Raw genomic sequence first — 25,720 nt, forward strand, 5'->3', positions numbered from 1 at the left:
CTTTTAGATATACCGACATCAAGCTGTTCTTTAAAAGTTTCTCTAAACTCTTTATCCTCTTGGATATTTTTGTGTAAGTAGACATTTAAAAATAGTTAATAATATTTAAATGTGTAATTATATATTTACATAAAAAAAGGAGAGGTTGTAAAATTTTTGCAAAATTATAAAATTAATTGTAAGCTTAACGTTGAGTTCACAAGTCATGCGTCGTTTTCTTTTCGCGCATCGTTCGCATGAATATCTAAGCGTGTCGAAAGAGAAATTTCACGCGCGTCTCCGGATTGAGATGAGCGAATCTCCGCCCCTTGCCGCGCACCATTGGTCCAGCAGCCTCCGCCAATCGCCAGTATCCTCCTGCGAAGGGAGGAAGTGCACGCACGATACACACGGGCGCACACGCGTGCACGTGCGTGCGTATGACATATTGTTAGCTGCGTATACTTGCTCGGGCAAGAAGTACAAAGAGACATGGCTCGGCACGGGTTCGTTTTCCTGTATGTCGTCTCGAGAGATTAGCTCTTCATCCATTTTCTACACGGAGATATGCGCACGTGTGGATATAACTAACACTCAAATCTTATTTTAACTCGGTAATTTGCAATTTTACTCGCAGACTTTAGGGAATCTAAAATCTGATTTTTATTGCATATTTTTATGCGACTCATCTTATTTTGAAAATTCCCGTACACGCACCCCTTTAAAACTACAAACGAAACTAGCGGCGATACAAACACGTACAAACGATTCCGAAACAGCACCCGTTTGCGGATTTAAAATATCTCTAAGAACGGCGGAGATAACTCTTACCGTAAAATCTGATTTTTATTGCATATTTCCATGCGACTCATCTTATTTTGAAATTCCCGTACAATCACCCCTTTAAAACTACAAACGAAACTAGCGGCCATACAAAGACGTACAAACGATTCCGAAACAGCACCCGTTTGCGGATTTAAAATATCTCTAAGAACGGCGGAGATAACTCTTACCGTAAAATCTGATTTTTATTGCATATTTCCATGCGACTCATCTTATTTTGAAATTCCCGTACAATCACCCCTTTAAAACTACAAACGAAACTAGCGGCCATACAAAGACGTACAAACGATTCCGAAACAGCACCCGTTTGCGGATTTAAAATATCTCTAAGAACGGCGGAGATAACTCTTACCGTAAAATCTGATTTTTATTGCATATTTCCATGCGACTCATCTTATTTTGAAATTCCCGTACAATCACCCCTTTAAAACTACAAACGAAACTAGCGGCCATACAAAGACGTACAAACGATTCCGAAACAGCACCCGTTTACGGATTTAAAATATATCTAAGAACGGCGGAGATAACTCTTACTGTAAAATCTGATTTTTATTGCATATTTCCATGGGACTCATCTTATTTTGAAATTCCCGTACAATCACCCCTTTAAAACTACAAACGAAACTAGCGGCCATACAAAGACGTACAAACGATTCCGAAACAGCACCCGTTTGCGGATTTAAAATATCTCTAAGAACGGCGGAGATAACTCTTACCGTAAAATCTGATTTTTATTGCATATTTCCATGCGACTCATCTTATTTTGAAATTCCCGTACAATCACCCCTTTAAAACTACAAACGAAACTAGCGGCCATACAAAGACGTACAAACGATTCCGAAACAGCACCCGTTTACGGATTTAAAATATATCTAAGAACGGCGGAGATAACTCTTACCGTAAAATCTGATTTTTATTGCATATTTCCATGCGACTCATCTTATTTTGAAATTCCCGTACAATCACCCCTTTAAAACTACAAACGAAACTAGCGGCCATACAAAGACGTACAAACGATTCCGAAACAGCACCCGTTTGCGGATTTAAAATATCTCTAAGAACGGCGGAGATAACTCTTACCGTAAAATCTGATTTTTATTGCATATTTCCATGCGACTCATCTTATTTTGAAATTCCCGTACAATCACCCCTTTAAAACTACAAACGAAACTAGCGGCCATACAAAGACGTACAAACGATTCCGAAACAGCACCCGTTTGCGGATTTAAAATATCTCTAAGAACGGCGGAGATAACTCTTACCGTAAAATCTGATTTTTATTGCATATTTCCATGCGACTCATCTTATTTTGAAATTCCCGTACAATCACCCCTTTAAAACTACAAACGAAACTAGCGGCCATACAAAGACGTACAAACGATTCCGAAACAGTACCCGTTTGCGGATTTAAAATATCTCTAAGAACGGCGGAGATAACTCTTACCGTAAAATCTGATTTTTATTGCATATTTCCATGCGACTCATCTTATTTTGAAATTCCCGTACAATCACCCCTTTAAAACTACAAACGAAACTAGCGGCCATACAAAGACGTACAAACGATTCCGAAACAGCACCCGTTTACGGATTTAAAATATATCTAAGAACGGCGGAGATAACTCTTACTGTAAAATCTGATTTTTATTGCATATTTCCATGGGACTCATCTTATTTTGAAATTCCCGTACAATCACCCCTTTAAAACTACAAACGAAACTAGCGGCCATACAAAGACGTACAAACGATTCCGAAACAGCACCCGTTTGCGGATTTAAAATATCTCTAAGAACGGCGGAGATAACTCTTACCGTAAAATCTGATTTTTATTGCATATTTCCATGCGACTCATCTTATTTTGAAATTCCCGTACAATCACTTCTTTAAAACTACAAACGAAACTAGCGGCCATACAAAGACGTACAAACGATTCCGAAACAGCACCCGTTTACGGATTTAAAATATATCTAAGAACGGCGGAGATAACTCTTACCGTAAAATCTGATTTTTATTGCATATTTCCATGCGACTCATCTTATTTTGAAATTCCCGTACAATCACCCCTTTAAAACTACAAACGAAACTAGCGGCCATACAAAGACGTACAAACGATTCCGAAACAGCACCCGTTTGCGGATTTAAAATATCTCTAAGAACGGCGGAGATAACTCTTACCGTAAAATCTGATTTTTATTGCATATTTCCATGCGACTCATCTTATTTTGAAATTCCCGTACAATCACTTCTTTAAAACTACAAACGAAACTAGCGGCCATACAAAGACGTACAAACGATTCCGAAACAGCACCCGTTTGCGGATATAAAATATCTCTAAGAACGGCGAAGATAACTCTTAGCGTAAAATAAATGTAGATTTATTCATTTTCTTCAAAAACTTAGATGTGTAAATTTCGAGGATCCACAATTATATGGTCTATCTTGCCTAATTGAGAAATTTTAATTAAACATGTGTTTAAATCTTACAATCGTATAGTTATAATATGCAGATTAAAAAATTTTAATTCAATTTACATTTGCAAACTATTGACATCTATTAATATATCTATCTACATTCAATTTGTTATATAAAATAATACTAATATTTAGAAAAATTTCGTCACTTTCGCCACTTTATGTGTGATGGTTATATTATTAATTATATTTAAAAATTTTCTCTCCATGCGCAGAAACGTCACTTTAAAACATAAAATTTTATAAGTATTAAATCTAAATATCGATATTCTGGATATTATTAATTAAAGTAACAATGCATAAACACTCGCGATTAAGTACGTGCGCTTCTTGCACGTCGAAAGGAAAGGCGGCGAAGATCAATATCGCGGACGTTTCCGTTGCCAGAGAAACTTGGATACTCGCGCTATATACTGCAAACACACCAGCATTATCAAGTAAGCAGGATGTCGAACCGAGGAAGGATACGAAGCGAGGACGAGCCTTCCTGGCAACGAAGGGCGTACGAGCATCACCGGTCTAGGGTGAGCACTCATGAATTATAAACGTTACTCTTGATTCAACTCCGTTTAATATTTTACCGATCGATGTTTCTTTCATCAGGCTCGCTCTTGATGAAAGCTCCGAGGATCTAACGGAAACCTCGGTGCTAAAGATATTCTCGTAGAGATAACCTTCGAATCAAAAGCGATAAAATAAATAATATACTCGCGCGAGATTAAAACTTTCTATAAAAATCGTTTGTTATAGGTACATACATCAAACGATATAATTATATGCATTACGTTCGTATAATTTTTATGTTAAATTTAAGAGATTTTAAATAATTATGCTATATCAAAGACAGTTATATTAGAAATTTTGACTTCAAGGTTTACTCAAGTAATTAGTTCATGTTAATTGGTTAAATGTTTTTTTTCCTCTATAAAGACTCAGACGTTTCACGCTCTGTAACGTCGTCGAGAATTTACGATTATACTCATTCGTGTTGCTTTGCAGGTAAAAACAGCCAGACCAACGGTAGATGTGAACCCTCCGGAGGGCAGACCTCATGTCTCGTTTAACGCGAAGAGATTGCAGTTAGAGCGCGAACGGCAGGCGCGAATTCTCAGGGACAATTTCATCCTACTGAAGAAACTTCGTGAAATCATGCACCGGAAGCGACGAGTCGCAGAGGACAATCAACGGGTCCAATGGCAGGAATCTAGATGCGTTAGAGTTCGTTAAAAACGCGGGATCTCGACGGGGTGCTCCCTTGCCATTACATAATTCGCGATTTACATATATGCACGTGTCTTTTGTATTTTATGTGTAATTGAAGAGTAGGGTGTACGTAATTACGATCTTTGATCCCCAGCAAGTCTTTTCTATCTTGATACAGAATCATTTAACTATCGTATATGGACTTCTAATAAATACTTTCATTAATATTTCCAAAATTGCATTTTTACCTTTCCCTACTGTCTCGAAATCGTGAGATAATCAATAATTTAAACCATTTAAATTAATAACAGTTCTCATTATCTCTAATTTAATCACTTTTATTCTTCTTAAAATAAATTATACGATATTTTTAAATCATTGGAATATAATATTTAATTTGCATTGTGTATCGATATATCTCACTTTTTGTCTTTCTTTTGTCTGATGGAACTCTAATCGATATGCATTGATCGATACGTATTATCTGATGCATCGTCATTAACGTCAAGAAAAGAGGCTAGATTCTCGCAAATAATATCGAAATCTTTCGACGTAATGTAAGCATCCCTTATATTAAAATATAGATTTATATACATATTTGTAGCTATTACAAAATTATATACTCATAATATATTATTAAATAATAAATTATAATATTAAGCTATAGATTTCATAATCAAGATAAATGTTGATTTATTTTCTAATTCATATTTAATATTTATTATAACAATGTTAATCATATTAATATTAAATATTAAAATTTCTACTACAATGCTATAAATGGCTCCAATAAACTCAATATGTATACATTTTTACTCATGGATTCAATTAAGAATAAATGGAGGACGAAAGCTACGATAAGGAGAATGCTGAAAAGGAGCTTGAAGATAAGGACTATGGCGAAGAGAGTCAACCCGAATACGAATCAACGATTTCGTTGGACGAAACTGAGCACGATACACGCGTGTTGGCACACTCCGAGGCTGGCGAGTGTCTTCACAATTTAGGAAAATGCGTCGCGCAGGACGAATACGCCTATCTCAGCATGGACGCCTCGGACAGAGATCTTACGGATGTCAGCGTGATACTATCCTTCAGACACGTTCGTTACGTGAACGTGTCGGGGAACAGATTGACCTCAGAAGCGCTGCGTGCGCTCGAGGCGATGCCGTATCTGCAGACGCTGCGGGCGGATCGAAATCGTCTGACCAGTGCGGAGTTGAAACCGATGCCGTATTTGCAGGTGATCCCGTCGTCTTTTGACCCTCATTCAGCGGGGTCTTTTTTATTTAACTCATTGAGAACTCCGTGCATGGATGACAGCAAATCCGCGCTAGTAAGACGATTTCGAAAATCTAGGAGCTTGCCCTGAACCGAAACGAGTTGACAGACACGTCCGGCATCCGTCATAAGAATCTCGAACGTCTGGAGTTGAATCACAACAATATTCGCACCGTGACTATCGACTTTCAGATACTCGTGAGCTTGAGGACTCTGGAGCTACGCGGCAACGCGCTAATCAGTACCGCAGGTGAGACGCAAAGTCGAGACGAAGGCAGTTATTTATCTTTCGAGATTAACCGTTCGCCGAAGGTGATCATAAAAATCTAAGCGAGAAATCCCGAGCTTCTCAAACAATAGCTTAAGAACTCGTAGATAAAACGAGAGGGATTCTAAAGAAACTGGATTTTTCCTGAATAATGTTCGAATTTCTTGCTTCTCGCAGACATCTGTTGTCCCAATCTGACGCGGCTCTTTCTGGCCAAAAATCAAATCGAAAAAATCGAAGGTCTCGGAGAACTTGTGAATCTGAAGACGCTACACCTGCGAGGTAACAGGCTCGCGAATTTGGACGGTTTCACCGAGCGGTGTCGTAGCTTAAGCTACGTGAATCTGCGCGATAACGAGCTCCTGAAGATTTCCGAGCTGAGGAAGCTAGATTGCCTACCGAACTTGGAAACACTTGTCGTCCTAGGAAATCCTTTTCTGAGAGAAAAAGTGGAGGAGAGAGAAGAGGAGGGATACAGGCGGATCGTTCTGACAATGCTTCCGAAACTGAAGAGAATTGATAAGAATCCCGTGCTAGATCAAGAGAGGAACGAGGCGAAGGAGTTGCTCGGGAAGATGCAGAAAAGCGGATCAAATTTTGAAGACTTCGATTTGAGAGATTAAAGTTTTGAGAGAGATTCGTTGATGAACGAATTCGAAGATTAGGTTTTACCGAATATTTTCATTAAGACACATCTTATTGATTTTAAAAGAGCCGGGATCAACTTTCTTTAGTTAATTATCGTCATGTATTTAAAAAATGCATCGTTATATGTATAATATTTAAAAATCTCGATCAATCATTTTTTTAAACAAATCTTGATTAACATCTCTTCCTAGTTTTTCTATTATTAATTCGGACTACATTAAGCCTTTCACAAGTTTTAATTAGCTAAAATAACTAATTTCTTTTTAATTTAACTTTATCGAAAGTACGCGAGTTAAATTAATTTAACTCGATGTGAGTTGTCAGCAAAACTCGATTTACGAATAATGTATATTACCTATTACTGGAGTATTTTGCAATAAAGTACTCGAGACGCTATCTAGTAGCGTACAATTCGTACTATTTGCTCTTGTCGCCAGAGCTCAACCGAATCGAATGCTAAAGTACCGATCGAGCGCATTATTTCGTATATGTATATGTATATTCCATTTATAGATTTAAAAATCCTTTTATATAATTAAAGTATATGCATTAATACATGTTTACCGAATTTTATACCGAAAACGATAAAAAATTATAATTATTATGAATTCAATACTGCTAATTACTTACAAGATTTTTATGTTGGCCATCGAAAAATTTAAGATATCTTAATTTTTATAAACTAGACATCACAAACGCGGTATTTAGCTTTTATTAAATTATTACACTTACTTCGTGAGCGGCTATATCATCGCGTATTTTGACACTTGTGTGTACTAAGGGGTTAATAGTATAATAGTAACAGTATAATATTTTATATTGTTACTAATGTATTACACTATTTACCCTTTAATACACACAACTGTCAAAATATGCGATGACAGATGACCACTCACTGAAGTAAGCGCAACGAGAAAACCAATCGGTATCGCGGAAAAGCAACAACAATAGACTGATATTGCAAGTATCCACTTTACATGCTGGAAAAAAAATGATTCAACACAGGCAAAGGAGAGGAAAGGCTTATTTGCTGTTCGAGGAGGGCCCATGAACCTGCATTGATGAGGATATAAATTGAGTCACTAATATATCTAATTTTTGTATCGAGAACTATTGTTACAAACTGTTTCTGTATATAGTCATGTGTGTGCCTATTTCTTATGATATTTGCATTTAAATTGAAAATGGACATTTCAATACTCGCATTTCATTTTCGATTGTACTTAAGAAATAAATTTTCTTTGTAACAAATGTATATTTTGTTAGTAAAATATAATAATAGTAATAATAATAATAATAATAATAGCTATTGAAAGATATTTTTTAATGTTTTGCTTAACATTAATTTAATTACAATTATTTAATCAATCGTGCAAATGTTTTATCAAAATATTATAACAAAATATTTAATTTGACAATATTACGTTTAATTTAAAAATGTTAGTTTAAATATTCTTTGATATGTGACCTGTTTCTATCTGATTTCATCCGAGGCCAAAGGCCCTCCACCATCTCTGCCGACTCCGATCGACGGTCCTCTTTTATTTACAATACGTTTTTTACCATTTTAAGGCAACAGATCTACGATTTTTGTACTCTTAATTATTGCCATAATTCAACATGTATTGAGAAACATTTGCTCTATATTTAATCGTAGATTTGTTACCTTAATAAAAAAAATGTCTGACTCACCGACTCAATGAGCAACGGGCGGAGGTTCTCAGCCATGTAGCTACGATGATTCTGTAACATAAGAACATGAGATTCAAATTAAAAAAGCGTTCAAAATGATCAACATTTTAAAAGATAATTGTTACGCGTCTCTAATGTCTTTCAATAAGATATTTAGCAATACAATTATCTATTTTACGAAAAAGATATCTACAAAAATAAACTTTTATCAAAATTTGAGTAATTTCTCTTTCTCTAATTATTTCTAACTTATCAAGATAAAACAATCTAAATAAATGGAAAAGAAATTATTGTGTAGAGAGATAAGAGGTGATACTCACCCCAAGGTTGCTCCGCCGGTGCCCGATGTCTCTCCTAGACCTCCTCCTCCTCCCAGGACGTCAGGCCTCCTCCTCTCGTCTCACAGGACACTCGCGAGAAACACTCGCGGATAACAAACTACAATCGCCCGCGGACTAATTATTAAATAAAAGTCTTTCGCGCGATACTGTACGGCACTCCCGTTTATAAAGCCCATGAGAAGAATATTCCGTCAAGTACTTCGTAATATTCTTAAAATGGGCTTTGAAAAAGTCCTTTAGTCCGATTACTTGTACGGCACTCCCGAAGCAAACGCGACGAACCGGCTGCGGTTCGTTTGGTCAATTAAATCGGCGGACGAGGGTACGTTAGCTTCCCCGTCTTTGGATTCTTACGCGCGGGCGGGGTTACGACAATATAACTCGGCCCTCTTTTTCCCTGCGTCCTGCGTGAGAGACGCGGAGATATATCACACAATTCCGGCACTGCGTTTAAAGCGCGACACGATCCCGCGAATATCACGACGGAAGCAAATCGATCGTTCACAATTGCCGTACGTGTACCTTCGCCTCGACGTCTGGACGTCTCCCCCTCGACGCCTCCGTCTCGAGCAAGCGATTCGCGCGACAGGTTTATTCCGACAAACACTTTTTTGATACACTCGCGAATGTTGAACGCGTACACGGCACGTACTCACGCAGTGGATTATTCCCGCGGGCCGCGGAACGAAAAGCAGGAGTGCCAATCGTAGAAACGAGCGCGTTCCGAAACACGTAGCACGCACGAAGCACGGCGACGGACGCGCGGAGCACGAACACACTTAATTCTTATCTGTACGTGCGAAATTCATCGGAAGGATAATAGCTGATTCGAGTGATTTCCGCAGGTTACGGTACTCCGAGCGTTGATGGAAACAAGCTGCAAGGCCGCTCGCCGACAAGAACAATCCGGCCGCGCGTCGACTTTGACGGTACGTTGCGTTCAAACGAAAGGTCGCGCCTGGTATGCACTGGTATGTCAGGTATGTGCTGGTATGCCGCTGATGCGTACGCCCGCGCCGGCCGCGGCGGCTCGGAGCGGCCGAACGTGATTGGCCGGATTCGGGGGCTCGACTCGCGAGCCAATCGAATCGCGTTCGACGTCTCCCCCGACTGCGCGGCGGTGGCTCGTTCGCTCGTTCACGTCGTAATTCATCGTAAATGTTTTAAATGTTATTTGTTTCTCTATTCCTCATAATCTCTACTTAACAGAGAAATTTCTTCGCGATCGTTCTCGCCGCGCGGTAATCGCGAATATCGTAAACGATGAACCGTCGCCGCCAAGTTAAAAATTACTTGAAAATTATAAAACATTCTCTGTTCCCCAAATATTTGTTTTGCTTACAAAATGTTCTATAAACGAGCCTATTGTCTCTCTATTGTCTATAATCGCTATTTCTCACGTACATTCTAACGACAGAATAAAATCAGAATAATCAATTACCGTTTTCTTCCTGCCTGCAGTTTCGCTCGAGACATGGCCGCTCGATATCTAACAATAAAGGTGATCGCGAGGAACCGTGTAATCGTGAATGCGGGAAGAGACCCGCCTGATAGCGCTGATCCTGCGGATCGTATCAGCGCTAATACCAACGTCGACTTCATTCGTCGAATATCGATAATAAGTGTGTGGATGACCGATCTCCTCCTCCGCGTTTCCGGACCGATCGAATTCTCACATTTTCACAAACGACGCGCGTCGCGCGCGATGAAAACTAATCGACGACTGACGAGTTCGCCTGCATCTCGCGCTGTGCGATAATCGAATCTCGAAAAATCGCATATCGCGTCACGCGGTCCGCGGTCCGCGCGCAACGTTCTCGAGGTGGTGGTGGTACCGGCACATCGGGGCATATAGGTTATCACGTTGAACATCTGGTTCGCCGCTCTCATTCACCTTCCACGCGCCAACCTGAACGTGACGCACCATGTCCGACAAGCCCGCGTATAAAGTCGGTAAGTGGCAAACACACCGAACGTACGAACGACATCGCGTTTCGGAGTAACGCGAACGCGAAACGAGACACGTGCTCGCGGTGCTCGCACCCATTGGGAAGCAACGTGAAGTACTCACCGTTCTGTAATGGCACGCGAGCGAACGCGCCAAGTCTTCGATATTCGCTACGCGAGCGTGTATGATATCTCGATCGAGGATGATTATAAATTACATGTACATGTATGCTAAAAATGTTAAAACAAAAGATGTCCATGTGATTATTAAACACATATGTGACTCCACAGTGTAAACTGTGTGATAATTTTTACTTTTAGCTCCGTTTTTTATTTTTTTTTTTCTAATTATTTTCTTTATTTCTTTGCTCTTTGTGTTAATTAATTTTATTATATTTATTTTTGTATGTTGAAGAAGACAGGGTAATATGAAACGTCCCATGTATATTTAGGATTTATTAAACTATCTTATTTTTAATTTGACATCTTTTGTCTGCTCATTTATTGGCTCTCAAACTTTTCACATTTTTCTGAGACACATGAGCTTGATTCTTTTTATATTATTTAAAACTTTAAGTTTAATCTCCCGGGTAACCTTCGCCGCGGTTTACTAATCGAGATTACTCTCGACGTTCTCGTTAAAATTTGTATAACCGTGACGCAATAAACTATTAAAAAACCGGATGTCATAAAATAAGTTTCTTAGTGGCAATAATCTGTGTGCATTTCTGCGCATATTTTGCAACATTGTGCAATTGTATTTTGTAACAATGTTTTTGCTCTTTTATAATTCTTACCTTTACTCTTCGATAATCAAGATGTAATCGAAGAAAAAATCTTATATGTATTATATTCTTTTTTCATAATTATATATAATATTAAATATAACACATACATATTAAAATGTTATGTACTCTCAATATTGTATATTGATATATAATAATTTATCATATTTGATGTTATATTTAATATAATATATATTTTATTTTTATAAGTTTATAAATTATATATATGTATATATTTGTTTTTAAAATATTTATTTTTAATTATATGACGAAGCTATTGCCTCTTAGTTTCAACAATGAATTAATTTAATGATAATGATTTAATTTAATGATAATTTTTCTGAATTCAATGATGACTTAACTGGAGAAAATTTCTCAACAGCCGATCTCTCCTTGGCGGAATGGGGTCGTAAAGCAATCACCCTGGCAGAGAACGAGATGCCGGGGCTTATGGCGATTAGGAAAAAATATGGACCGTCCAAGGTGCTAAAGGGCGCACGGATCGCCGGTTGTCTTCATATGACCGTGCAAACTGCGGTGCTAATTGAGACTCTGGTGGAACTCGGCGCGGAGGTGAGAGCCAGGAAGTCTAAAGCCGGGCCCAGACATGTATCAGATCACCGTATCGTATCATGATATTTTTTTTATAAAAATACAGATATGTTGATTATAATGATATGCCAAGGTCTTGTTTTCAATCTGTAAGATATGGGATACGAATACGGATTGAAAACAAGGCCTTGGCGTATCATTATAACCAACATATCTGTATTTTGATAAGAAAATATCATGATACGATACGATTATCTGATGGACCTGGCTTTACGAGCTTAATTCACGCTCGTATTATTTGATACTTTAGTGATAAGTAACAGTAGTAACGCGCCGATAGAATTTCACGCGGTTGTTTACTTATTGGCGGAGGAACTTGCGAAGATAAATCTATTATGATTTACACATGAATGTTATCGTTGCTGACCTCGTTGATCTCTTCTGTAAATCTGAGTATACATCGTATTTAGTCGAAAATATCTTTCCCATACGCTATTCTAATCGTAGTCGATTTTCATGGTAATATTTGATGACAAAACGGATGTTATGAGAAAAAAAGATCTCTTCTTTACATTTCAAAGAGTCTCTCGTTTAACTTGGAAACACTTACAAGAACTTATACTCGATAAAGCTCCACGTGTCTTGAATCGATTCTTCATATTTCAAATACTTTTTTCCCCGATGTGAATTAATATTCAGTTCGACTCGTGAAAACTATTTAAAAAATCAGATTTATGAGATATCTCTATAATTATCTCTACTGTTAAAAAGAATCAGCGATGTCAGCGATTTTTTTCAAACTTCTACGAATCGATGAATTTAATAATTTAACGTGTATACGTCATTAAAATTGAAAAAATAACATTAAATAATTTTGTTTTTAATCATGCCTTTACATGTGGCATATGATAACGTATGATAATTTATGTATATTATTTTTTTATTATACATATCCCTCCATTTATTGATCCTAAAAATACGAGTAGTTTTGTGTGCAAAAATATTCAACCATTTAGAAACTTAATATTCGAATTTCAACAAAGTCATTCTTCTATCGCAGGTACAATGGTCGTCTTGTAACATATTCAGCACGCAGGATCACGCTGCGGCGGCGATAGCGAAGACTGGAGTGCCGGTGTACGCGTGGAAGGGAGAGACCGACGAGGAGTATATCTGGTGTATTGAGCAGACCCTCGTGTTCCGGGATGGCAAGCCGTTCAATTTGCTCCTCGATGACGGCGGTGACCTGACAAATCTCGTGCACACCAAATATCCGCAGTATCTCAAGGAATGTCGCGGCCTATCCGAGGAGACCACCACTGGAGTGCACAATCTCTACCGCATGATGAAAGAGGGTACGCTCAAAGTGCCGGCGATTAACGTCAACGACTCCGTCACGAAGGTTCGTGCACGTTCACAGGAGTAACGACATGAGTAAACAAGTTTATAAAATGATGAATAAGCTATCGATACGAAGTTGACGCTTAGAGTGCGTCAATAAGTTAGAAGAAAATATCATTAATGATTATGGCTCGATTAGAACCCAATAGTCATTGTTCGGATGAATTGAGATAAATATGTGTTATAAAATAATGACGAAATAGTAACGAAACTGATAAACGGATGATAAGTGAATCATGAGTATGTTAACACTTGCAGAAATCTTAACGCAATGCATATGACGCTGCACTTTCAAAAGTAGACATGTATTTTTCATATAATTAAACTTTGCAAGATAAATGTTTCTTAGAATTAAAATAAAAGTTTAAATTAACAAAAACCTATTAACATCTAATACGTAATAACAAAGCTAACTTGACTTTATACTTTTGACAGAGTAAATTCGACAACTTGTATGGATGCAGGGAATCATTGATAGATGGAATCAAGAGAGCGACCGATATTATGATCGCTGGTAAAGTGTGCGTAGTGGCCGGATATGGAGACGTGGGCAAAGGATCCGCCCAAAGTCTCAGAGCCCTCGGGGGTCGCGTTATCATCACAGAGATCGATCCTATCAACGCTCTTCAAGCAGCCATGGCAGGATACGAGGTAAATACCATCGGAAAAGAAATCCGATTGATTGTAAAATTGCGTCGAACTATCATCTCGATTACCACTTGCACATCATCATATTATGTCGCAAATTAGAATTATCAAGTGTCGTTGCAGACCGTCACGGTCTTACAATTAACAAATATCTGTAATCCTCAGGTAACAACAATGGACGAAGCAAGTACGAAGGGCCAGATATATGTAACTACCACAGGATGCAAGGACATCATCGTGGATCGACATTTCATGAACATGCCGAACGACGCCATCGTCTGCAACATAGGACACTTTGATTGCGAGATCGATGTCGCGTGGCTGGAGAAGAACGGCGAGAAGACCAACATAAAACCTCAAGTGGACAGATATCTATTGAAGAACGGCAGGTATGTTTTGTGTGCTGTGTATGATTGCTGAATCGAATGGATTGAAACCTTTTGATAATGAGTTAAATTACATCACTCATATTTCAGACATATTATTCTTCTCGCGGAGGGGCGTTTGGTGAACCTGGGTTGCGCGATGGGCCACTCGAGCTTCGTTATGAGCAACTCATTTACGAACCAGGTGCTCGCACAAATCGAACTCTGGACGAAATCGGACAAGTATTCGATTGGCGTACATATGTTGCCGAAGAAACTGGACGAGGAGGTTGCGGCATTACACCTGAATCACTTGGGTGTAAAGTTAACGACACTCACGCCAGATCAGGCCAAGTATTTGGATCTGTCTGTGGAAGGACCTTACAAGCCCGATCATTATCGATACTAGTTGCCATAATTTAATTACGGCGTGAAAATTTACAACAAATCACAGTTAAATTGTTCTTGCTGTAATTATATAATAACTGGTTTTATATGCATTTAATTGAAGAAACAATAAAGTTTTTGTTTTTTCTATATCGATCTCGTATAACAATCTTAACAACCTTAAACAACGAAAATAATTTGTAGATGTCTAATTCAGCTCAAATCTATGTCTTAATACCGTAAAATCATTTAAATATTTAATTTTTTGTCATCTTTGATTTATTCATCTTTGATCAATGATTTTTTAATTGGGCAAAGTTGTCGACTGTACATAGAATAAAAAGAAATTTATTCTTCTTTCGCAACAATGGCTATCACAGATCATGATTATATACAATTTCGTCTACATTACCTTATATCTTAAATAGCACTGAATTTTCCTGCAAGCAATGACAACCGCAGCCCGTAGGACATACTATCTCTTTAGCGAACCACGCCGCTAAGTGCTCAATGTGTCCACCGTGGCCGCAAAACATGCAAGAATTACTTGCACCTAGATTTTTAAACAAAAACAAAACTTTTAAGTTTGTTTAAGATTATAATTAAAATACCTATTATCGAATCAGTTTAGACAAAAAGCTACGAACCTCTGACTGTAACATGACAAACGATACATTGGAAGCTCAACCCCTTGCAATTAGCGCACTGCGGACCTGGGCTGATCTTGCCGCAGATTCGACACTCGTTTTGCAATTCGACGTCCTTCTGCACGTCGATCAAGGACGCGCTCAGGTGTTTCAACACCTGCGCCCGAGCGTCCAACAACTCCCACCTGTGTAACGCCTCAGCGTACGCCTTCTTGTAACCGTCGTACAACGCCGTGTATTTCTCATCAAACAATCTGCATAAGATATTCAGCATTAATACTACAATCTGAAATATTCTCGCGCAATCACAGAAATTTCGAAAGGCATTTCGAAAGAAGATACTTAAAATAGCTTTCATCTTTCTTTACGATCCCTCAAACACGTCAGTGCAAGAAACATACTTGATGTTTTTCGCCGAATCCACAAAGCTGTCTTGGATGACTTTCAAATCATCCAACGACTCCGACCATGAGTTTGACCGGTGTTGCTTCAGATTCTGAAAATTCCATCCCTCTAACGTGGTATCTGCCAAATGTATTGTGTGATAAGGCGAACCACCAGGCTGCAAGGATATATTGAATAGAATAGATTCACAATTGAGATACATATATCAACCATATACAATTATATAATACACACGTACACGATATACAACACACGCACAGCAATTAACGTTAGCGATTACACAAGTCGGTCGTAATGTGTTATTATTAATGAAACTACTCTCTACATGAATTCTCTTCATAGAGAGATGACGATCACTTGTTTATATGAAGTATACGTATAACTAATTATGACAAACAGCACATGTCGTTTAACCACTAACTGCAATTTGTTACTTTCGAAAAAATAATGTGTTACTATACACGTTATTTTTCCTTTTTCTTTTATCAATCGCGTCCATACAAATATGTAATGCAAAATTCGTATCTACTTCAATTCTAGTGAACAAATCCATTTAGTGGTAACACTTTCAGTCCGATGCTGAGAAACGAGCACAAGATATTGATTATATAGAGAATCCTAAAAACCAAATCCAATATTCCAAACATTTTGTTTTAACCAAACTCAGAGATCTTACCTTTAACCACCATTTTCCTATGGAAAGCCTCTATAACAAACGTAACATTATATCGTTAGCAGCGATATGTATATAATTGGAAAATATAAAAACGAAGATATACGCCGATACAATATGATATCTACTATTATATGATAACGCATGGAAAATTAAAATTTTAATCATCGCACGTGGTTCATTATTTGTGATTAAATATGCATACTGTACCGCCGTATTCGCACATCAAACATTTATACAAATTACACATCACTTAAAAAAAAAACCCGTCATATATTCTCTCATGCATCGGAAGAAAGGGACACTGTGCTGTGCATAAAAATCTCCATTCTTATCAAATACCGAGACACGCGTATGCAGAATAGAAAGCGAAAATGTGACCGGTAAACATGTAATGTACATTAAATTTCTCTCGTCAAGTTTACGGGACAAATGGTCGCGTCAATGCCGCATCGTGAGTACTCGTGAGAAAAAATTTTCAAGTGACATACAACCTGCGCTTTTTGCTCTTTCGCACAAATTGCATACTTACACTGACGTTCACAGATTTGCTAGTCAACTTGGTTTGCGAAGCATCGGTGTTCTCGGATCGGTAGCTAAGTGCGCAGCTCAGCATGCCAGCCATTTGAACATCAGACTGCTTAGCGTAATGCTGTATTCTAAATACAAAAGTAATTACATATATGGAGTAAATATGTTACGATCAACAATTAAGATGACCAACAATCTACGAAGACATCGCATATCTAAGCTGAATTATTTTCAAATAAATCCTTTTTTAAAGTCTATATGTCAAAAATTAACTATTGATTTAAAAATTATTCTATTATTCGATTTAATATTATTTGAATTCGATATATCATCTTTCTGAATATAATTTTAATTATTATAATACAGTAATAAAATCAAGAGCACTACTTACAAGAAATGAATTAAGTTTTGGCCCCAGGGATGTAGGGGCCATGGAGCATTGATATCGGGAGAATGACCCGATTGACAAGAGTTCTGCTCAGTATTGGACGGTGGCTGCGAAATGATTAAACCAGCTAAACACCAAGTCTGAATTAAGTCGGGCCTTTCCACCGCAGCAGCTACGTTCGCATTGTGCTTATACATGGCCGAAATGTCAGCAGTGTTGATTCTAAAAAGTAATAAAATATTTTCATAGATTTACAAAACGCTTAAACAACATAATATAATTGTCGTACTCACGTATATTTCTCGGCGAGTTCCTTATTAACGAAGAATAATGACGAAACATCGTATATCATAACCATCGGGTGGCAATTCTTGAAATACGAACGATCATGCATTCTACCCGTGCTGTGCAATCCACGTCGAAGGTCCTTCTGCTAATAGAATTGTAGTTACATAGATAACGTATATATTATAACACACAACATATGTACTCTTATTTTTATCAATTCAAATATTCCTTACACGATCTTGAAAGTAATACGAGCTGATAGACATGTTATCGTTAGTTGGCACGTAGGAACTTCGGTACATATGCATGAAAGGTTCGCCGTTACCGATGCTATTGTCCAGGGCGGACAGTGCTCTGGGTGTCGCATCTCCCGGTTTCATTGACGATCTTCTCGCGTAGGAGGGACGGCCGAAACAAACGAGGATACCTGTCCAGAAAGCGATTAGAAAAATGCAAAGTTAAACAACGTAGAGTGTATACGCACCTACACAACAAAATTTAGCGCCGGATGTTCTAGGAAACGGTATATAAGAGTCCTGATAATTCGCGCAGATATTGGGAGAACTCAGGAAATTGCTGTTATCCTGCATGTGATACACCAAATGACCGCTCTCGTCCTCGTCCTTCTTGCACATCTGTCGAGCACGACACAAATCAAAATTTTTACTCGAACGCTACGTTAATTTGAAGAGAAGAGATCCGCTTACTTGCTCCAAAGTTAAATTCAGTTGTCGGAGACACGGTTCCAAGCACGATCTATTCTTTTTGACGCGATGCTGAGCGGTTTGCACGAGAACCTTCAGCAGCTTGGTCATCGTCGTATTGTCGATAGTTGTACCGGGACAAAACTGAAACGTCGGTTGCGCACTGCACGGATAATTAACGGGGAAATTTACTTTTAATATCACATTGTAGTTCTTTGTACACGCGGTTATCGTACAGCTCCTCTCCACCACGTCCATCGCGTTCACCTGAATCGAAATGTGAACAGTTAGTTGTTTCAAATCGATCGCGTACCTCGTACCTCGCGTGTCTAAAGCAACGTTACCTCTATATTTGGTATATTCATATTTATCAGGGAAAATTCCTGCTGCAAACTCTTTGGCTGAGTGGGAGATGAGACTTTTTTGGAACTGTCCGGGAGGCTGATCGTTTCAGACTGCGGCACAGGCTCATCTACTTTGGTTGTAATGTAATTTATCTCAGGCTCGCTCTGAGAAGTGTTGAGCTGCAATTCTTGGACGGACTGCAAGGTTCCTACAAAGAGATTTATTGTATATAAAAAATTTCATCACAGAAATACCGCAACGTGTCCTACGTACTTAAATTGTTCTCTTCGGAATACTGGCTATAAACTGACAGGCCATCGTCCATACCATTGCTACATAACTGAAAATAAAAAATATTTCTTATTGTTCGCATTTGTTATAACTCACAAAATTGTGAGAAAGATAAGTTACAGTCTTACTTTCTTTATGAATGGACTGATTTTATATATCCTCAGACATTGATCCTTGGACCATGTAACGAGTTCAAACTCGCTGTTTTCTACAAGCAGATACGAATAGAGTTGTAGCGATATACTTTTTATAATTTCTTTTTATAATATGCTTTCAATAATTAGTATAACAACCTAGTTTCAGATGCCGCCATTGAAACTCGAGCACGACATCCGTGTGGCCCGCAAACGTATATATTGGCGCGCTGAGGTTTGACGTGTTCCATAGTAAAAGACTGTTTTCTCCACGTCGTAATTGCGGCACCACTATCGTCACCAAACCCTCCCCAAAGGGCTGTACAAAAATTTACAAATGACGCATCATACGGAGCAGCCGCAATAAAAACTCTTCCATATCTATGTTCTTACCGTGTATCTTGCTCTCCATACAGGAGAATTTGTCGTCAAAATACTCTCGGCCCTGCGCGGATTTAAAATATCGAAGATCTTGACGGTGCAGTCTTGACTCGATGTTGCCAATTGATTTTGTTGAAAGGGACACCAATCTAAACCATGTATCTAAAATTTGACTTTGACTTGGACACTTTCTTATAAAAATCACTCGACCTACGCTATGCATTTGTAACAAAGCTATTTACTTTTGTCAAATGAGCCGTTATGTACTGTACAGGGCTCGTTGCCTTCCGCTGGTCCCATATCTTGACATCTCCGTCGTGCGCCGTGGCCAAGGTATGCGACGACAGTGGATTCCAACGTACTTGGGACGATCCCGCTTTAAGAAAAAGGCAAAAAACGTTTATTTTCTCAATTAACAAAGAATCATCCAGGTACGTCTTTTATCTTACCAACTGCAGACAGGGACACACATGGTTTTCTCTGATCTCTTATGTCCCAGATATGTATAAACGTGTCGATACTGCAAGAAGCAATGATATCTGGCTCTTTGGGATGCCAGTTCAGATCGCTAACTACCCGCGTATGGGCTTTCAAGCTCAGCATAGTTTGTAACTCGTATCCTCCTGCTCCATTGAAATTCAATATTTCGATTCGCGTGTTGCTCTAAAAGAAACTTATTTTATATATTTTTTCTTCCTAGAGTTCATCTAATAATATAAATTTAAATGGCAATACATATGCACATATTTTTACATAAAAGATATGCGAGATCTTACAGAAATTGCACACAAGTGGCAATTCAAGTCGCACGGGTTCCATTCGGCAGAGCCAACCTCGTATTTGCTTTGTCGCTGGAATTTCTTTGTGTTTACATCCTCGTCCAAATGTTTCACCCCCAAGTATCTACGTCTATAAAAAAGGCAAAAAAAATATAGATAATTTTTGCTTTTTTAGGAATAATAACAGCAGGTCATTTAAAGAATAGAAACAAAGTAATTGAAATCTTTTTCTCACATAAAACACATGAGTTTCAAGAAAATCTTTGAGATAATCTTTCTCTACTGAAGACTCGGCTAATTATTTACAAATTAGTAAATATTAATGAATACCTGTGTCGCAGGTAATCGTTGATTTTAAGGGCTACTTACCCTGCCAACAGAACGTACGTACTGGTCGCGTCCACTGCCATAGTGTTGGCCTAAACACCAAAAAAGGGGATAAACAATCATTTCTCCGGTGCGACAGGAGTCGATATTTCTGACACGAGAAATCACGCTTTTCTTTACCAACCTGTAAATCGCGGTGCTCCGTGACCACATAGTCGCTGTTTCGTTTCATTTTAACTAAATCAATTTTTAAGCCTCTGTCTGCAAGTTGTCACACCATCCCGAATAGATTCTACGATCCTGCGCTGATCCTGCGAGGTTAGAATTTAGAATACAGAATACAATACAGCCTGACGGCCTGACGTGCGCGCCACAGTTTACATACATACACGCACACATATGTCACATGCACATGTAATACACGCAGGATGTTTTATATACACAAAAAAGGTGTTTTAAAATAACATCGAACGAAAATTTAGAATAAATACATAATATTTCGCTGTTAGTATAGATTGTTAAATATTTAAATATTTTTTTACACCCATTACTATACTTCGATCTCTGACGCATCATTTATTATTTCTGTAACAATATATATCGTTTAATTTACGCTTAACGTTAATTCAAAAAATTCTATTAAATTAAATAAGACGTCGCGAAGATAAAGGAGTGGTTCTGGTTCAAATAGATTTCATTTTTAAATTGGACTTTGTCGTCTCCCCCATCCCCCCTGCCGATATTTGACGTTTTAACGTATGTACGTATGTACATACATACAGCCGTCTCATTTCAAACGCAGGAAGTGCAAGAGAGCGCGGGGCCGATATTCGGACACAACAGAGACGAACTCTGGTCACGGTGGTCACGGTCTTTACACATACACGTGCGCGTGAGTACGCGCGCGCGCGCGAAGTCCGCGGACGCGTCACGCACACGTGCGCGTCGCTGACGTAACGCGATTGGCTGGTACGTACGCGTGCCTCCCCCCTCCAGCCACCAGTCCCGCCAAGTCCGTCGGTGAGCGCGAACGAGACGAAGAGCGAAGGGACGTCGAAGACGCGCGCGCGAGCGAGAAAAAGGGATACGATACGTCCCCCCTCTCTTCCCCCCGACTGTTGCTATTTCTGTCACGTACATACATACATATATACGCGCGATGCTCACTCGACTCACGCTCGCACACATACATACGTGCCGTTGCGTCTCCACGGACTCTACGTGCGCGGTGAACACGGGCTGACACCGAGTCGCGAGTCGCAACGCAATTGGAGATCGAAGTTTGTAAACTGGTCGGGGTCTCGCGCGCAAGGAAGGTCGAGTGCGGGACGGGTTGTTCGACGAGATCGGCAAAGTGCCACCGCGCTTCAACGAGGTGGAGGAGGCGATCGCATCGATTAATTCTCCGACAGTGACCGTGATACTACGTATCAGCAGCGAGCGACAATGTCCGTGATTATGGATTGTTATCGTCAGTAGCGGACGCTACGCGTGAGGCACTGTGTCTTCTCTCGGCATATACATATATATATCTCGCCCTCTCTGCAGTCTGCCGCTCCTTTCCCATCGCGCGAGAAGCGGAGTAGGCGTTCTCGAGGCTCGAGGCTGAGATTTGACGTCTCCTGTCAATCCGGGAGCCACCGTGTGTAATCGTCCCCTGTGTGCTCCGTGTGCGTACGCGCGCGGTGTGAGTGTGTGCCTTCGTTCGTTCCTTTTCGCGCGGCCTTCGCCGAAGAGACGATAATTTTCCCCGAGCCGAATCTCCTTTCGAGGAAGGAGAGGCGAGCGCACCTTTGTTTATCGGTGGATTCGCGTCGCGTCACGTCGCGCGTTGCGTCATCGTTCGGTCTCTCGCTCTCGCTCGCATCCCGTGTATACGTTTCTCTGCCGCCCCCCTCTCTCTCTCTCTCTTGACTTTGTCAAGTAGCGGGCAGCGCACGTAGGACAAGTACTCGCCTGCGACTCCTCCAGGGAGCGGAGGGCCTTGATCTCGAGCTCGCCAAGCTCGCTCTGGAACTTGATCACCTCCCCCTCTACATCAAATCCTTAATTAGCTATCTGTAATGTGCAAGTACAGCAAGGAAACCGGGAAGACCACTACGTCGACAATTAATCTCGTGCACTCGAAAAGGAAAGGAATTTTCATACACATAAGAGAGATGCTGAACGATCCGATAAGTCAACGAAGTCAAAGAAGCTTCCTGACGTTTCGCTTGTACTGAACGGCTGAACGGTTGACAATCTGAGCAAACGTATCTAGAATTCGCCTGAACAGCGAGCAACGAGGACTCGTGACGGAACCGTTGCGAGATGTCAACGTTGTAAGGCGGGCAAGCCCAGCCAAGGGGGTCCCGAACGCAACACACCTTCCAGATCTCCAAGGCAGGAGCCACAGTTTCTTCGCGTAATCTGAGAGATCGCTACTGTCATCAGGATGAAGTTGCTGGAGAATACGCAGTTGGAAGCTATAAACAGTGCCTTGTCCATCCAGACTGGAGATAGCAAGATAATTGGGAGGTAACGCGAATGAAACACAGGCCTTGTTATCTTTAATCGATCCTACACACACTTATCTTGAGTCGTCTCGTTATTATTTACATCGCATATTAATCTTTATCGTTGCAGGATCGAGAGTTATTCCTGCAAAATGACGGCCAATGACAAGCAGCTGTACAAACGATATAACGCGGAGCAGGGAGGTACGCCGCACGATCTGCAAGCTTTATCACCACCGCAGACATTCTTGGGAACGTCTCCGGCTCAGGGATGCTTGAGGTATCTTGGGGGAGATATCTGTCGTTAAACACAGTACTCGCAGAAATTTATGTCATTCGGTCGGTTTAATGCCAGCTAACCTGATTTACGCTTAATTTTTGAGATAAGATTTCGTTACTTGCTCGTACTTGGTCATAAGTTGATAACGCTGTCATTTCGACGCGCAGTCGCAGCGTTTCCGGTGACGAAGAGGGTCCACTATGCGACACAATCAGCAGGAAGACGTTGTTTTATCTCATCGCCACGTTAAATTCAACCTTTAATCCGGACTACGATTTCTCGGACGCCAAGAGCCACGAGTTCAGCAAAGAGCCAAGTCTCCAATGGGTGATGAATGCGGTCGACGGTAATCTCAACGCTACCGCGGGCGAGCACTATCGTTCGTTACGTTCCGCTCTTTGGGCGGCCGTTGACAAAGAGATATCGTTGCACGGATGTGATATTTACAGGTAAACACTCAGCTGTTAGCGATCGTCTTGCTTTAATGTCAAACAAAAAAATCGAACGTACATAATTCTAAACATAATTCTAAACATTGAGTTAAATTTCGTCCTATGATGTCAAGTACGGTGCAGATTTTTTTTTTAAGTAAGAATAATGTGAAATAATGCGAAAGAAACTTTCTTTACAGTTACAATCCAGACTTTGCGTCAGATCCCTTTGGGGAAGACGGATGCCTGTGGTCCTTCAATTATTTCTTCTACAACAAAAAGCTGAAGCGCATCGTATTTTTCACGTGCAGAGCGATAAAGTAGGTTTTAGAACAAGGTTTTAGAACGTTGTTTCCTTTTTTTTTTCTTTTAACTTTGTAATGCAATTTATCCGTTTTGCTTCGCAGCCCTCTCTACGTGCCGGACTCTGGAGTTGGTAGTGACTTCGCCATGGATGAAGATGACGAGGACGGCTATTAGGTCATTCGTCCGCGTACACATACACCATGTACACACACATACATAACACACACACACACACACATGAATTCATATTTGCAATTCTTAGCTTTAAACTTTGAATCTTCGTACTATTCTGATTTTCATTCCAAATCAGTCGGAACTATTTTGGATTGTTTTAGAATTTCTGTGTTTATCAGTCATCACTAATACGTCGCTCGCGGCAAAAATCTCTTTCTTAGGCTGCGTTCCAGAACCACGCTCTTAACGCTCGAGCGTCGTTCTATCTTTGTTACTTACAGAAAGTTGAACAAGGACAAAGCACGTTCTTTGCGCTAAGAGTGTGGTTTTCAAACGCAACCTTAGATGATAAAAGTCTTACTTTCATAGTTTATTAAGCGATATTGACTTTGCTATACCTTTTAACGAAATCTCTCGCGAGAAATAATTTCTTTTAAGGAATTATATAGATTATGGCCCGTATTCTTAATTCACTTTTATCGAAAAATGTGCGCATTTATTTCTGAGATTCTATAGTATATGTAACGTAAACTATATGCTAATTGCGCGCATTTATGATAAAAGTGATCTGAGAATACGGGCCTATATATATATTATATACCATATTATATATATCTCTATGAAAAATCCTTACAAATTTATTAGAGCAAGCTATAAGCTATAAGGATTCTTCTCTGTCTTTGTGATCACGTTACTACTCTTGACATAAAATTAAACATATATTTTGAAGGCAAATTGTACGTAATAAAATCCAATAATAACTCTGTTATATGCAATATTTTCTCAGTCATGAAATAACATTATTCATCTACAATTTTATATAGCAGTCTTTATGTTACTTAAATATAAAATTATTAGATTCGTTAGAAGTGTACCAATATATTTTGATTTATTTAATCTCTATCGTGTTAAGTGAAATATTGAAATAATATAATAAAAAATGTAAAATTTCATAAAATTGCGCGTTCTCTCGATCTCTGGGACGGCTCTGGAGCAACGGAAATAACTAGACCTAGTTACAAACCAAACCGTACTTCCTGTCACGAAAGTAACCAGCAATTCTTGACTAGCTTTTCATGTGTTTCTGATCATGTTCACTCGTGTTTTATGCTCGAGTATACGTCAGTGCACTTCTGTCTGAATGTTTGGGTATTTCGCGAGTGTCAGCGCGGACGAGATTCTCGGGTTAGACAAGCCTGCATTGAGAACCTTCAATATGCTCCGGTTCCTGGTATGTAAACAAAACTCGTGATTTCGAAAACGCGTTGTAACGTTATAATGACTTGCAGATCAGTCTGAGCATTGGAGTATACGCCGGAATATACATAGCCC

At 39.4% G+C, this 25,720-nt stretch overlaps 5 protein-coding genes across 11 annotated transcripts; 4 read left to right on the forward strand and 1 right to left on the reverse strand.

The window, feature by feature from the left end:
• The first annotated feature begins 6 nt into the window (after nucleotides 1–6).
• LOC139816214 (uncharacterized protein CFAP97D2-like) lies at nucleotides 7–4,699 on the forward strand. 3 transcript variants are annotated; one of them, XM_071783616.1, is made up of 3 exons: nucleotides 7–73; nucleotides 3,679–3,815; nucleotides 4,291–4,699. In XM_071783616.1, exons 2-3 carry the CDS (start codon nucleotides 3,738–3,740, stop codon nucleotides 4,516–4,518), a joined length of 306 nt encoding a protein of 101 aa, XP_071639717.1. In that variant the 5' UTR covers nucleotides 7–73; nucleotides 3,679–3,737; the 3' UTR covers nucleotides 4,519–4,699. The 3 variants fall into 3 exon arrangements, with proteins under 3 accessions (XP_071639717.1, XP_071639716.1, XP_071639715.1); XM_071783615.1 differs by having other exon boundaries at nucleotides 18–73; nucleotides 3,641–3,815; nucleotides 4,291–4,698; XM_071783614.1 differs by having other exon boundaries at nucleotides 21–73; nucleotides 3,636–3,815; nucleotides 4,291–4,698.
• Nucleotides 4,700–4,794: 95 nt separating this feature from the next.
• On the forward strand, nucleotides 4,795–7,326 carry LOC139816216 (leucine-rich repeat-containing protein 23). The gene is made up of 4 exons (XM_071783617.1): nucleotides 4,795–5,051; nucleotides 5,328–5,737; nucleotides 5,854–6,025; nucleotides 6,221–7,326. Exons 2-4 carry the CDS (start codon nucleotides 5,333–5,335, stop codon nucleotides 6,664–6,666), a joined length of 1,023 nt encoding a protein of 340 aa, XP_071639718.1. The 5' UTR covers nucleotides 4,795–5,051; nucleotides 5,328–5,332; the 3' UTR covers nucleotides 6,667–7,326.
• Nucleotides 7,327–10,536: 3,210 nt separating this feature from the next.
• Ahcy (adenosylhomocysteinase) lies at nucleotides 10,537–14,963 on the forward strand. Its single transcript, XM_071784495.1, has 6 exons — nucleotides 10,537–10,677; nucleotides 11,839–12,029; nucleotides 13,069–13,410; nucleotides 13,845–14,060; nucleotides 14,223–14,446; nucleotides 14,534–14,963. The coding sequence occupies exons 1-6, from the start codon at nucleotides 10,650–10,652 to the stop codon at nucleotides 14,829–14,831; spliced, it is 1,299 nt and encodes a 432-aa protein (XP_071640596.1). The 5' UTR covers nucleotides 10,537–10,649; the 3' UTR covers nucleotides 14,832–14,963.
• Nucleotides 14,964–15,141: 178 nt separating this feature from the next.
• Wdr59 (WD repeat domain 59) lies at nucleotides 15,142–21,059 on the reverse strand. 5 transcript variants are annotated; one of them, XM_071784483.1, is made up of 20 exons: nucleotides 20,887–21,059; nucleotides 20,745–20,794; nucleotides 20,373–20,505; nucleotides 20,046–20,259; nucleotides 19,839–19,972; nucleotides 19,609–19,758; nucleotides 19,375–19,534; nucleotides 19,210–19,289; nucleotides 19,064–19,130; nucleotides 18,790–18,998; nucleotides 18,449–18,712; nucleotides 18,226–18,376; nucleotides 17,975–18,168; nucleotides 17,747–17,883; nucleotides 17,457–17,675; nucleotides 17,067–17,193; nucleotides 16,538–16,567; nucleotides 15,858–16,018; nucleotides 15,457–15,710; nucleotides 15,142–15,362 (listed from the first exon to the last, which is right to left on the reverse strand). In XM_071784483.1, the coding sequence occupies exons 1-20, from the start codon at nucleotides 20,932–20,934 to the stop codon at nucleotides 15,223–15,225; spliced, it is 2,922 nt and encodes a 973-aa protein (XP_071640584.1). In that variant the 5' UTR covers nucleotides 20,935–21,059; the 3' UTR covers nucleotides 15,142–15,222. The 5 variants fall into 5 exon arrangements, with proteins under 5 accessions (XP_071640584.1, XP_071640582.1, XP_071640585.1 ...); XM_071784481.1 differs by having other exon boundaries at nucleotides 17,747–17,886; nucleotides 20,887–21,058; XM_071784484.1 differs by lacking the exon at nucleotides 16,538–16,567 and having other exon boundaries at nucleotides 17,747–17,886; nucleotides 20,887–21,057.
• Nucleotides 21,060–21,874: 815 nt separating this feature from the next.
• On the forward strand, nucleotides 21,875–25,157 carry Maf1 (repressor of RNA polymerase III transcription Maf1). Its single transcript, XM_071784497.1, has 5 exons — nucleotides 21,875–23,219; nucleotides 23,328–23,477; nucleotides 23,645–23,926; nucleotides 24,109–24,228; nucleotides 24,316–25,157. Exons 1-5 carry the CDS (start codon nucleotides 23,137–23,139, stop codon nucleotides 24,386–24,388), a joined length of 708 nt encoding a protein of 235 aa, XP_071640598.1. The 5' UTR covers nucleotides 21,875–23,136; the 3' UTR covers nucleotides 24,389–25,157.
• The last annotated feature ends 563 nt before the right edge of the window (nucleotides 25,158–25,720 follow it).

The sequence above is a fragment of the Temnothorax longispinosus genome, chromosome 7 (assembly GCF_030848805.1).
Source record: "Temnothorax longispinosus isolate EJ_2023e chromosome 7, Tlon_JGU_v1, whole genome shotgun sequence".
Taxonomy (NCBI): domain Eukaryota; kingdom Metazoa; phylum Arthropoda; class Insecta; order Hymenoptera; family Formicidae; genus Temnothorax; species Temnothorax longispinosus.